Here is a 12,207-nt window from a genome sequence, read left to right as displayed (position 1 = left end):
TTTCCCTACCGCTAATAGCAATAGCGAATGACTACCTGAAAGTACATCTTTTAAACTCCTCGGCCTAACATTCACAGGAAACACGAGTTGGAACAATTACATTGAGAACAATACCAGGACCGCTGCGAAGAAGGTGGGTTCTCCCGACCGTGCTAAAAAGCTACTAATGCCTGAAAGTATCCTATATCTCTATAAGGCCACCATTCACCCATATATGGAGTATTGTCATATTTGGGCTAGTGCATCTGCCACTAGTCTCTCGCTCCTAGACAAGGTTCAAAAAGTCGCCAATCTGATAGGTCCTGGACTGTCAGCTAAACTTCAGCCTCTGTCACATCGACAAAATGTTGCATCCCTCTGCCTGTTTTACAAGTACTTTAAGGATGAATGCTCTGACGAACTGCAAGCACTTGTACCCCCTCGACAAGCAGATAAATCCCACCCCTTCACAGTAGAGATCCCTAGATGTAAGAGAGCCTTCTACTCTAGTAGTTTCTTCCCCATAACAGTTAGACTACCGACATCTTGCTGCCCAACTTCCTATACAGTACCCCTGATGCTTATGTCCCTGATAGTAGCCCCCTACAACAAAGTGGCAACGTCTCTTGTTTGGGGTGAAAATGCTAAAAAAAAAAAAAAAAAAAAAAAATTCATTAAAGTGATATTTCCTTCACAAACAGCAACAAATTTGTCAGCTTCAAAGTTTGATTATTACGATTGCTAAGTGACAAATATCATCCAGGGTTTGAATCGGAGTTGATGTGATTGTTGCGATAAACCAGATTGACATGTTTTGCTAAACCGAAACGACCACTTGGATCATTATATTTATATATAGTTCAATAAAACTACACAGACGAGTCTTCAGAAAATGAAATGTGCCTATGGATGTTAATATTTACATAATTTACTTCACTGAACAGAATCATACGAAGTCGACTAGCATAATTTAATTTATGCAACATTTTATTAATTAACAAGTTGGCCGAAACAGCTTCGACATTGGACCTTCAGTCAGTAGTGACTGAAGGTACAAGATTAGAACTTTAAAGTCGGTAGGACTAGCTTTTATAGGTACTAGAACGTACTTGACTATACTATCAGTACGTTAGAAATCATTTATGATTAACGGTAATTTAAAAAATAAGCGTTAGCTTTGTTGTTATTTAGACAAAGCACATGTATATATGAAAAACTAAATTATAGAAAACCATGGAAACAAAAACATTTTTTCCAAGAAGCTTATTAACTTTTCTCGTTAAATAATTTGAACAAATAAGTCATTCCTCTATCACGTGTGGAGTTTCAACTGAATCTTTGTTATTCATACGTATTGCCCAACAACAGTACATGCAATACACACGTGGAGAACAATTTCTGCAGAACCTTGTAACACTTGAGAACAAATTTTATTTGTTGTCCCAAAAAAAATGGGCACAAAAATGAAACAAAAAAGTGAAGTTGCACACGTTTTGTCCTTTAGTAGCCAGAAAGGTGAAGAAATATGAAAAGATCCCTATATTTTTTTTTTCTTGTATTACGAAATAATGAAACAAAATTGAAGTAAATTATTTTATTTTAATAAAGCTTGTTTTAAAAAGTAAAATCAGCAATTTTAAACCAATCAGGCATGAGAAAGACATTAAGGAAAAGGGTTTTTAATTAAAACGAGTACAAATCTTATCTAAGCAGCCATTTGTGAATAAATAATTTTTAAAAAATAAAGCTGAAGCTAATTTGCAGAAAATGAGTTCCTGCATTTATTAAGAAATGGTAACGCACTCTACAGAAACGGTAACTACTCTATTTTGCAAATTATGAATTCATTTTGTAATTACTATACTAAAAGAATATGTATTTAAAAAAATAAATACATATGTCAGTACCCTAGTATGAAAAATAGACTAACTGGAGATGTCAGATTGATTGCTATTTGAATCTAACTTTGAAAAAAACAAATGACAATTTGATACAAAATGTGCGTCTAAAAAGACGAGGTGAAGAATTTTTTTAATACATAGTTGAACTCTTATGATGTATTTGCATATAATGCAAATTTTTTAATTTTATATAAATATGGATAGAGGAAAAATGTGTTAGTGTTTTCAACATGCAAAAAAAAAAAAAAAAAAAAAAAAAAGTGATGGTTAAAAAGCAAAGCAAATAAAAAAAAAAAAAAAATTACCTGTAAAGCTAAGCATTAAAACATTTACATTTTTTTTTAGTTTCACTACTATAGTGAATTAAAATATATTAACTCTTTTTGCTGCAGAAAGCAGAATATAGTTTCAAAATATTTTATTGTTAACTGTAAAAAGATTCATCTACAAATTTTAAAATTAAAAATTTTTAAACTTCACCATGCAAGAAGCAAATAAACTTAAGTTAGAAACATCTTACCAACCCTAATCAACCCATTTTTTTTAAAATCTATTTACAAAGCATGAAGCCAACAATTTTTGTAGTAAATATGAAAAAGCGTGGCAGAAAATTTTTTAATGCATAATTTATTTTGCCTTAAAGGCAAATGATAAAATTTCATTATGCAATTAAAACGTTATCATTAACTTAACCCAAATAGTAAGTATAAGATTAAATCCATTAATATATATACGAGGTGCCTCCAATAAGTTTCCGGACTTTTATACAGACATTTAAAATTGTCGTAGACTCTTGAAAATTCAGTATGTTATTCAAGAGGAGCCGAAGATGCAGAAGATTTGCTCAAAGAAGATCAGAAAGACTCCTGGGCATCAAAACAGTTCCTCATCCTCCCTATAGTCCAGACCTTGCTTCCTGTGACTTTTGGTTATTCCCTAAGCTCAAGGAAAACCTTTAGAGGCTGTTGTTATGAGACAATGGAGACGAAAGCTGTGATGAATGTCATTGACATGCTCACATAATAGGCCTTCCAGAACTTGTTGGTATGATTCAACAACTGCATTGCAGCTGGGGGAGATTACTTTGAATGGGATAATTTCATGTATGTACCATCAATAAAAGTGCCCATACGAAAGTATGAAAACTTATTGACAGCACCTCGTGTGTGATGTACTGAAATAAAAAGTTCCATACTTTGCAAGTTTATTATAATTAAATGTTTAGATAAAATGAGGCCTTTTAATTCATAAATTGAGAATTTACTTTTTTCCTCAGAAAGAAAAAAACATTTACTAATTTGAAAATTCTACAAAATAATTATGCTTAAAGCAAAAATACTAAAAAATATTTTCAATGAGCAGAAAGTCATTAAAAAAAAAAAAAAAAAAAAAAAAATTTTAAATCATTTTATTCCTTGTTTAAATATTTTAAAAACTTGTAAAATATTTAACTTTACTTTTATTTCAGCATTTCCTATAACAATGCTCTATGCCCAATATAAATAGGATCCAATTCATTTTTTTTATATATATATAACCGATATGAATAACAGAAATTTGAAGCAATTTGAAGCAAGAAAAAAAAAATACATTCAAAAGATTTATTAGCAAATTAACCTTTTTTTTTATAAAGAGAGCAAGAAATTAAAATAAAATTGTTCAATTTTAACATTACAAGCTGCGGTCAACATTAAAAAAAAAAATTGGCTGTTAAATTTGGATGAAAACTAATTTTTAATTCTATCAAAAATTGTTCCATTTTAAAAACACGAATGTTAAAATTGAAAAGTCAGTAGAAAGCTCAAAATTGATTTTAATCAAGCAGGATTTAAAAATCATTGTTTTAAATTTGTTATATTTGGCAAATATTTAGAACCTTATATTTAAGGAAGTAAATTCAAATTTTTTTTAAATGATTATGTAATATACACATTCAATTTTATATTTGTCACATCGATTTAATCTGTACAACTTTTGTTTATTAAAAAAATTCTAAATTAAAAAAAAAAAAAAAAAAAAAACACTAAGTATTTATTTCATGATTATAGAAAATTCTGTTAACTTTTTTTTTTTTTATCTTGAATGAGGAAATGATTAAAATAATTCCGATTTAAACCAAAGTGAACTTTGCAGCACTGGGAAGTTTTGAGCAAACAAAGAACCTGTTCAAACTGCTCCAATGTATCAATAGAAAATAAAAATGTAGGGAAACTGGGTCAATTTTACATGCACAAACGCTGTTGAGATCATACAAGATTTAGATCTTTTAGTTAACTTTGAAAAGGAGGAAGGGGCCTATTTTAAACAAACATTTGCCAATTTTTTTAAATATTTCAGTCAAATATTCATAAAAAATATTTAAGAAATTACTTTTTAATGAATATTTTAATTTCTGTCTTCAATTTTCAATCATTGAAAATATAAACTTTCTATCAATAACCATTGACCTCCACCCCACAACACCCAGTTTAAGATTGTGGTTTATTTTGTTATACAAAACTGATTTAGTTTGTTCTTTAAAGACTTAATTTTCACCTTAAAAATAGGGTCCTTTTAAAGCAATTGCACAATACTTTTAAATTAAATACAAGAAAAATTCAAAGGTTTAAAAGCACTTAAATGTTATTGCTACTGGCAAAGATTGATTTTAAAACTTTGGATATATATGATATACAAAATATCACTTCTAAAATTTAATATTGATACCTCAGATCGAAAGAGAATATATATCACCCTCAGTTCTTGTTAAGAGATGCATCTAGGAGAAAGAAAAACTTTGATATAAAATCTCAAGGTCTACCGTCTGCTCTATCTGTGGCATTCAATTCCACCAACTGAGAGTAGCAATTGTAAAACAAAAAAAACAAATGATTCTAGGTAAGCCTCCACCACTATAAACAATTCATCTTTGAGGATTTTAATTGCGTGAAACTTGTACATAGATATACACGCACATCATCCACAGACATAACATTTTGTTGTATCATAGCTCTTTAGTGTGGCTAGACTAGCACCTATCCCAAACCAGTGACCGTACTTACAACCATCTACTTAATAGTTTGCTGTTCTACCCTCTGGCTAATATATACAAAAATAGGGTTTTTTTTTTTGGTTTTTTTCCTCCATAGCAAAACTATAATAATGTAAGAATTTTAAACAAGTTTAAACATGTATATACAAAAAAAAAAGGGGGGGGGTCACATGCTCTAGTTTTATTTTAGGAAGGGCAAAAAAAAGGGGGGGGGTATTTTTTGTGAATAGCAGTATAGAAAATTTACTGTCTTATTAAATTGTAGCTATTCGGCATAAAGAAATTATCTTGTGTAAAAATATAAAAAAAAAAAAAAAAACTTGTATAAAAACATAATTTTAATTTCACACTTGCATTTAAATAGCTTTTCAAAAAAAAAAAAAAAAAAAAAAAAGGGGGGGGTAATTTATTTAAAATGTCACAAATTTTAACATTTTAAAAAATTTCAATTGTCCTTACTTCCCCCAAAATATAATTTTAAGATTTTTTAAACTGGCCTAAAACTGGCTTTACAATAAAGCCGGAGTTTAAAATAATTCAAACGACGGTTCAAATCCTGTATCTTAATTGCCATTGATGATCACTTGTAAACGTGAATCGTTACTTTTGACCAAGCTTGTATTGTTACAATGCTTTGTAATACATACCTTTGTGCAGCAAAATAGCAAGGTTAATAAGGAAAAACTAAATGGTCTAACCTGCAATCTGAATCCCCATAGCTGCATAAGGATCCTGTTGTGAAGCGGCTGAACTGACTACGTAAGGATTTGGAGATGTGATCGCGGCGGGAGGAGGAGGAGGAGGAGTCAAGCCTACATAAAGAGGAGCACAGCACACGCCATAAGCCATGCACATCAACATCATGCAATAACAGTTAACATATATGCTCCAAGATAGCCCCGACCCCCACAACAACAAAACATGTGGCCAACACACAGCTACAACAATACACATCACAGATCTAAAAATAATCGTTTTATTAAACAAACATGCAAAAATGTAGACTTTTTATTTTAAATGAGGATTGATAATTTGTATTATTGAGACTATTTGGTTGTTTACATTTCAGTTATGTAACCTTTACCTTTCATGTAGATATTTTTCAACTTTGAAAGCTATAGAGAATTTAGAGTTGAACCTTTTAATTCACAGGGATAGAACGAGAACATTCTGTTAGTCGTGACTAGGGGTAGAAATGTTAATTCATACTCGAAGTATCCATATGGATCCACGGTTTAATGGTTAGTAACTTTGTTAAAAATTCTTCTAGGAGGTTAAAATTGAATCTTTACGGGTGATAATTAAATAAAATTAACTCTCCTACAATCATGACTGGCAGAATATGAAAACACTACGCATAGATTTTATAACTGGTTGCATCTGAAATTTTGTAACGGTTCAGAGTTTAGCAAATAGGAATAAAAAGACGATACAATCTTTTTGTTTTAATAAATCATTTATTCAAAAATCAAGTTTTAATGAGATGACATTTTCATGCAGAGAAATTTTCTTTATAGCATAGGGTCACTAGAAAAGTTTGATGTTCAACCCCTTTTTTTTTTTTTTTTTTTTCTTTCTAATTTTCACGGTTCAATAGGACTGCGGTAAATAGAAAAATTCTATGTTTTATTGGTTTCTTAAACTTACAAATTCAAAATCCACACAACACTTACATTGAGAGGTGGGTCTAATTCATTTCATGTGAGCTAGGACAATACTGATCAGAATATTTGGAGGAAAAATAATTAAGAAAAAAAAAAAAATTGTTTAATATCATGACCGTTATATGTCTAGGGGCATAAGGAAAAAAAACATTTCTATGTCTGAAGATGATACATTGTCAAAATCTAGTTGATTTTAAATAAATGAAACTTAGAAAAAAAAAAAAGACTTAAAAATCAAGTTACATCAGCTATAATGTAAACAACCAAGATGAGAATCGTACAAATAAAATCATGCAAAAATTAGAATGTCAGTTTATTTCCTAAACAGCTTTAAGTTTTTATATTTCAGAAAAAAATTTCAATAAATTTAAATTGATTAATATTTATATTTTATAAACAGTAATAGTTTTACTTTTTGCTTCAATCTATTCAATACAAAAACAATGAAAGACAACTTATAGAAGCTATTTTTGACAAAAGCATATTTAATAGTAAAAATAGGAAAAAATTGCAACAATAAAACTAAAATTTGGAATTATTAAAAGCATATTTAAAAAAAAACTAAGTTGCAAGATTTACATTTAAGAAATGAACATCACATTCATCGAAATAAAAAATGGAAATTATTCACCCATTTTAAATATTGTTTTACAGTATTTCAAAAAGGTTTAAATTTATAAAATGAAAATACTAAAACAAAGTATACTTAGAACTAGTTTGATCAGTTATTTAACATTTTAAATTTAAAGAAAATTAGCTATTCATTAAATTTATTTCCACTAACTAGAGTACAAATTCAGTTAAAATTTGACTTTTAATAATTATAATTTTTATCAAAGATTTAATATTTACATTTATTTTAAAATACAAACTTGTTTCTTATTCAAAAGAAATATGAACAATTTTTAAAAATTTCAAAATATAAAGCATTTTTAATTCACAAAAGTTAAACTAGTGTAGGTTTTTAAATCCTCAATGTTAAAATTTGTACATTTTTTTTGCATTTCCTTTAAAGCCAAACTATTGGCACTTCCATCCAGTTTTACTCTAATATTTAAAAATGCTTGTAAAAGAAAATGGCAAAAAAATTATTAGCTTTTAAATAATAGGTTTAAAAAAAACCAAAAATGATGCAAATTCATCAAGAACTTTTTTTTCCAAAATACTGGATGATTTTACATAATTTTAGTGTACAGCTTTTTTCTTAAACCTAACCTTGTATAAATGTTCTTGTTCAATTATAATTTTTTTAAATATTGAAGTAAAACTGGATAAGTACCAAACTTATTTTAACAGGTTCTTTCTTCCCTCTAGTCATTTTGAGGATGTTTTTTTTTCTTTTCCAAGACAAGTTGTTTAATTTCTGTACGATAAATTAAAGTCAGCTTTCTGAGCAATAAAAAACCAATTTGATTTAGAAATCTAGTTCAAAATAAAAACTAACACCGAAGCAATCCCCTACCCTCTTTCAGAAGATTTTTAAATCTATACATGCTAAAACAAAAGTCTAAAACAGGCTAAAAATCAATATTGTCAGGACATGAGGTTCTTCCTATCAGATACCATTCATAACCAATAGAATGAACATGTTTACTTATAAAAATCTGAAGAAAATCTATAAAAATCAAGTTCTGTTCATTTTTGGTTCCATGCTTGTCAGCTGACAATTCTGCTTCACAATGAATGGCCCCTGCAAAAGTCCCTTCCGATTAATGCTTACCAGTTTTAAAAAAAGCAGAACAATCAGCTGACAAAGGATTTAAACAAAGATATGCAAAAACATAATTTGCATATCTTTGTTTACATCCTTTGTCAGCTGATTGTTGTTTCACAATGAACGCTCTTGGAAAAAGTAATTTCTGATTAACGTTTACCATTTTAGGAACATTGTTATTCTGAAAGACAGTAAAGTTTGTTTGCTTATTTTAAAGCTGGTAAACATTAATCAGAAGGGACTTTTCCAGGGGCATTCTACAATCATATCTTACATCATACATTTTTCCAACACTAACCCAATCTAAACAAGTATTGACAAAGACCTATGTATATCTACACATTAATTCAATCCTTTTTATATACAAAAGCTAACAATCTTAAAATTCTATTAAACTTGTAGCAAATGATTCTGAATTTCTTTTAAAAGAGTTCATAAAATTGTACATAAATTTTAAATGAGAATTATTTGAACACTTCAAATCTCTTGAGGTAAAAAAAATTTTGCCGAGTGCAGCTATACAATTAAATCATGTTGAAATTGATATTCTCGGTAGAATTTCCGCAATAGTTTGAAAACTTTACACCAGTTCAATAAAATTATAAAAGGAAGAGTAATCTCCAGAACACTGATCATGCTAGTATAAATTGTACTATGAACACATTTTCTAATAGCATAATTAATTTATGAAAATTAAGAGACATCTTTGTCATAGTAAGAAAGTTAAGCGAAGCTTAAACTATTAGTTAAGTTGTTGAAAATATACTTGCAAAGACAGGAAAAGTACAATTATATTAACTATAGCATAATATCTAAAATCATTTAAACCCATTTTATTTATTATTATATATATGGCATATTTCATTAAATAAAATTGACGTTTTTTTTGTTTGTTTTTTTTGTCAATTCTATTTTGAATCCTTTCCAACTTCCGAATAAGTCTTCACTTCTGGCAGGAACTAGCTGATGTAATCACCATATTTATCATAATCCAATTTAACTAATGTAAAAAAACTTTATAAATTTGTTCAAAACCAGTTAGATTGATTTATCCCTGATGATAAAATTGGAAAGTACTCTGACTTATAAATATGGTGATTACATCAGCCAGTTCCTGCCAGAAGTGAAGACTTATTTGGAAGTTGGAAAAGATCAAAAATAGAAGATAGAGAAAGAGAGAGGAGGGGAAAAAAAAAAAAAAATCTATTCGTCTATTTTATTTAATGAAATATGTCAAAAAAAAGCATATATATATATATATATATATATTATATAGACATGGTGGCTTCCTTCAGTCTTGACAGACTATGGATACCCATTGTAAGTGTGTGTGTGTGGAATTGTGGAAAGAGTTGCGCAATCTCCAACCACACCTCTCCTGAGTCGACATTGTTATACTAGTAGTAAGTGGAGGTTCAGGACAACTGGAAACAATGCCAAGATAAGCAGTGAGCACATACAGCGCCTAGAATTCCTAAATGATCAACCATTTGGTACTAGCCATGCTCAACTTCGGTGATCTGACGAGAACCAGTGTGTCAACGTGATTATGCCACACACACACACACACACACCTATAAAGTGGAGATGTTTTTTATTTTTTCTCGCTTGATATCGATATTAAAAGCCTAATTTTTCTATTTAAAAATTATTAAAAACGAACTTGATATACTCAGTCACTCGCATCTGACTACATGAAAGTTAATTTGCATACTCCTTTAAAAAAGAGTGTTATATGTTGATTTCTATGTATAGTTTCTACATAATTACATAAAATTTAAAATAAAACCGTTCTAGCACATGGAAATATTTTTTATATAAGTGCCATAGTCTGTTCGTTTGCAAAAAGTCTAAGCTCCTCTTTGATTATTTGGTCTATAAAGTTGAAATTTGATATATAGGGTATTTGGACATGTAGCACACTTTGATTTTTTTTTTTTTTGTTTAACTGGTAAAATAGCTGCTAAGGTGTCAAAATTGCAAAAACACATTCGCCTTGGCCTGGTCTAAATCGACTATAGCTGTTTTTTTTCTGCACAAGCACTAATTAAAAGTTATAGGCCAAACATTTTTAGTTTTTGTATAGGTATGGATTTAGGTCATACGCTAACAGATAAGGCTTTTGGTTTCGATTCTAGCTGATGGCAGTCTTGTTTTTACCTTTCAAATCACTACTACATATTAGGTACAATATAATAATCATATAGAAAACCAGCATGAATTAACATTCAATATTTAAGCATTATTTACGACTGTGGAATGCTGGGTGGGCTGCTAAAATATAAAAATTAAATATATTCATATTCAGTTTAATATTGGTTTTATAGTGTTAGCGTTTTAGAAATTGATTTCCAAACTAATTATCTTTGGTCAGGTCTTTATATCTTTTTTCTCACCATTTTTTCTTAGCTAACCACTGCCAAACTAACCATGTCAGCTCAACTGTTCTACATTAAATGAAAATATTCATGCATTCTTTCAACATGACCAAATCAAGTCTTCAGTTCTACACACCTCCCAGTACTGTCCAGAATTAATCTCCGATCACAGCTAAGCCTGTCTTGAAGATTTGTTACACATATTCCAAAGAAAAACATTTCATTAATAAAAAGTAAATAGCTAAATGTTTTTAAAAATTCCTTCATTTTGTAAAGAGTAACCCAATCAGTTGCCATTAAAGAAAAAAAAAAAAAAATTTGCATAAAAATTCAAAACCACATCAACTCAGAAATACGGAAGTCAGAGAATCTAATGAAAAATTCATGTTGAAATAAAAAAACAGAAATCTGAAATTTAAAGGGCAGTTAGTCAAGTGAGAAACTAATCTAAATTGGTTGATCGTCTATAGAAATATTTCCAGATTAAAAAAATATACCTGAAACATGCAGGAAAAAAAAAGGGGGGGGGGCAATAATTATCACAAGCGAGATACCAACTAAAAACCCACAAAAAGTGATATTCATGCGATAATGCAAACAAAATGAACCACAGAATAGAGTAGAATACAAAAATCAAAAGGGACATTCAGGGGATCATGGTATTACAAGAAATCAAAATTAAACCCTAGGGATGATCCATGTCCCAAATACAAAAATAAATGCAACTACTTTTTTTCAATGCATCCCCACTTTCCCAACTGGATAATGAAAAAGTATTCCTATCCCTTTTTCTTATAAGCACAACTTGTCAATTTAGAAAAAGAATTTTTTTTCAGTAAAATCCTATTTTAGTTTGCAGACATTAGTATTAACTTATAATGCAAATAAACATGTAAAATTTAACTCCAAAGATTGTTCAAATTTTGGTTTTGAACCTACCATATATTTAGACTAATTTTTTTTTTTTTTTTTTTAGTCAATTCTAACTTTTTTTTTTTTTTGAACTGTGATTAAGAGACCATTTTAAATTTTAAAATGTTATGTCAATTTAAATCTATTTTTTTTTTTTTTTTTTTTTTTTTTTTTAAATAATAAATTTCAAGTTCTACTTTAATGAAAAATTAAAAACAGATTTTAAAAAGCAAATTGTTATATCCTGAATTATCAAAACTGGAATTAATAAAAAAAATTTAACCCGATTTGTAATCCAATAAAAAGTTTTTAAAAAGGTGATATTTAATAAAGTAAAATTTTATTTTTTTTGTTAAATCATTAGTTAATATTTTTATACATTTGTGGTAATTAGGAATATGATTTAAAAGAAATTCTATTGAATTACATTAAAATCATATTCACATCAACTATATCAGTAAACTACACATTTGTGGTTTACAATTTCAATTATAAATGCATGAAATTTGTAGCATACTCACCTAACTGCTGCTGTTGAGCTGCTAATGCATATTGCTGCTGCGTAAGAACTGCAATTGGCTGTTGTTGACGCTGCAATAGCTAATATTTACACAATTTCAGATTCATA

At 28.9% G+C, this 12,207-nt stretch overlaps 1 protein-coding gene across 14 annotated transcripts in view; it reads right to left on the bottom strand.

The window, feature by feature from the left end:
- LOC145280000 (pumilio homolog 1-like) overlaps positions 1–12,207 on the bottom strand; it is an 88,716-nt gene that overhangs the window by 38,776 nt on the left and 37,733 nt on the right. For 6 of the 14 annotated variants that reach the window (XM_080131612.1, XM_080131611.1, XM_080131616.1 and 3 more), the window contains 2 exons: positions 12,101–12,179; positions 5,610–5,723 (listed from right to left, as the gene is read on the bottom strand). In XM_080131612.1, coding sequence (XP_079987738.1) covers positions 5,610–5,723; positions 12,101–12,179 — 193 coding nt within the window. The remainder of the gene's footprint in view (positions 1–5,609; positions 5,724–12,100; positions 12,180–12,207) is intronic. The other 8 variants (XM_080131619.1, XM_080131618.1, XM_080131622.1 and 5 more) reach the window with 3 other exon arrangements.

The sequence above is a fragment of the Euprymna scolopes genome, chromosome 7 (genome assembly GCF_053919585.1).
Source record: "Euprymna scolopes isolate OS-2025 chromosome 7, ASM5391958v1, whole genome shotgun sequence".
In the NCBI taxonomy this organism is placed as follows: domain Eukaryota; kingdom Metazoa; phylum Mollusca; class Cephalopoda; order Sepiida; family Sepiolidae; genus Euprymna; species Euprymna scolopes.
This window is presented reverse-complemented; position numbering and strand designations above follow the sequence as displayed.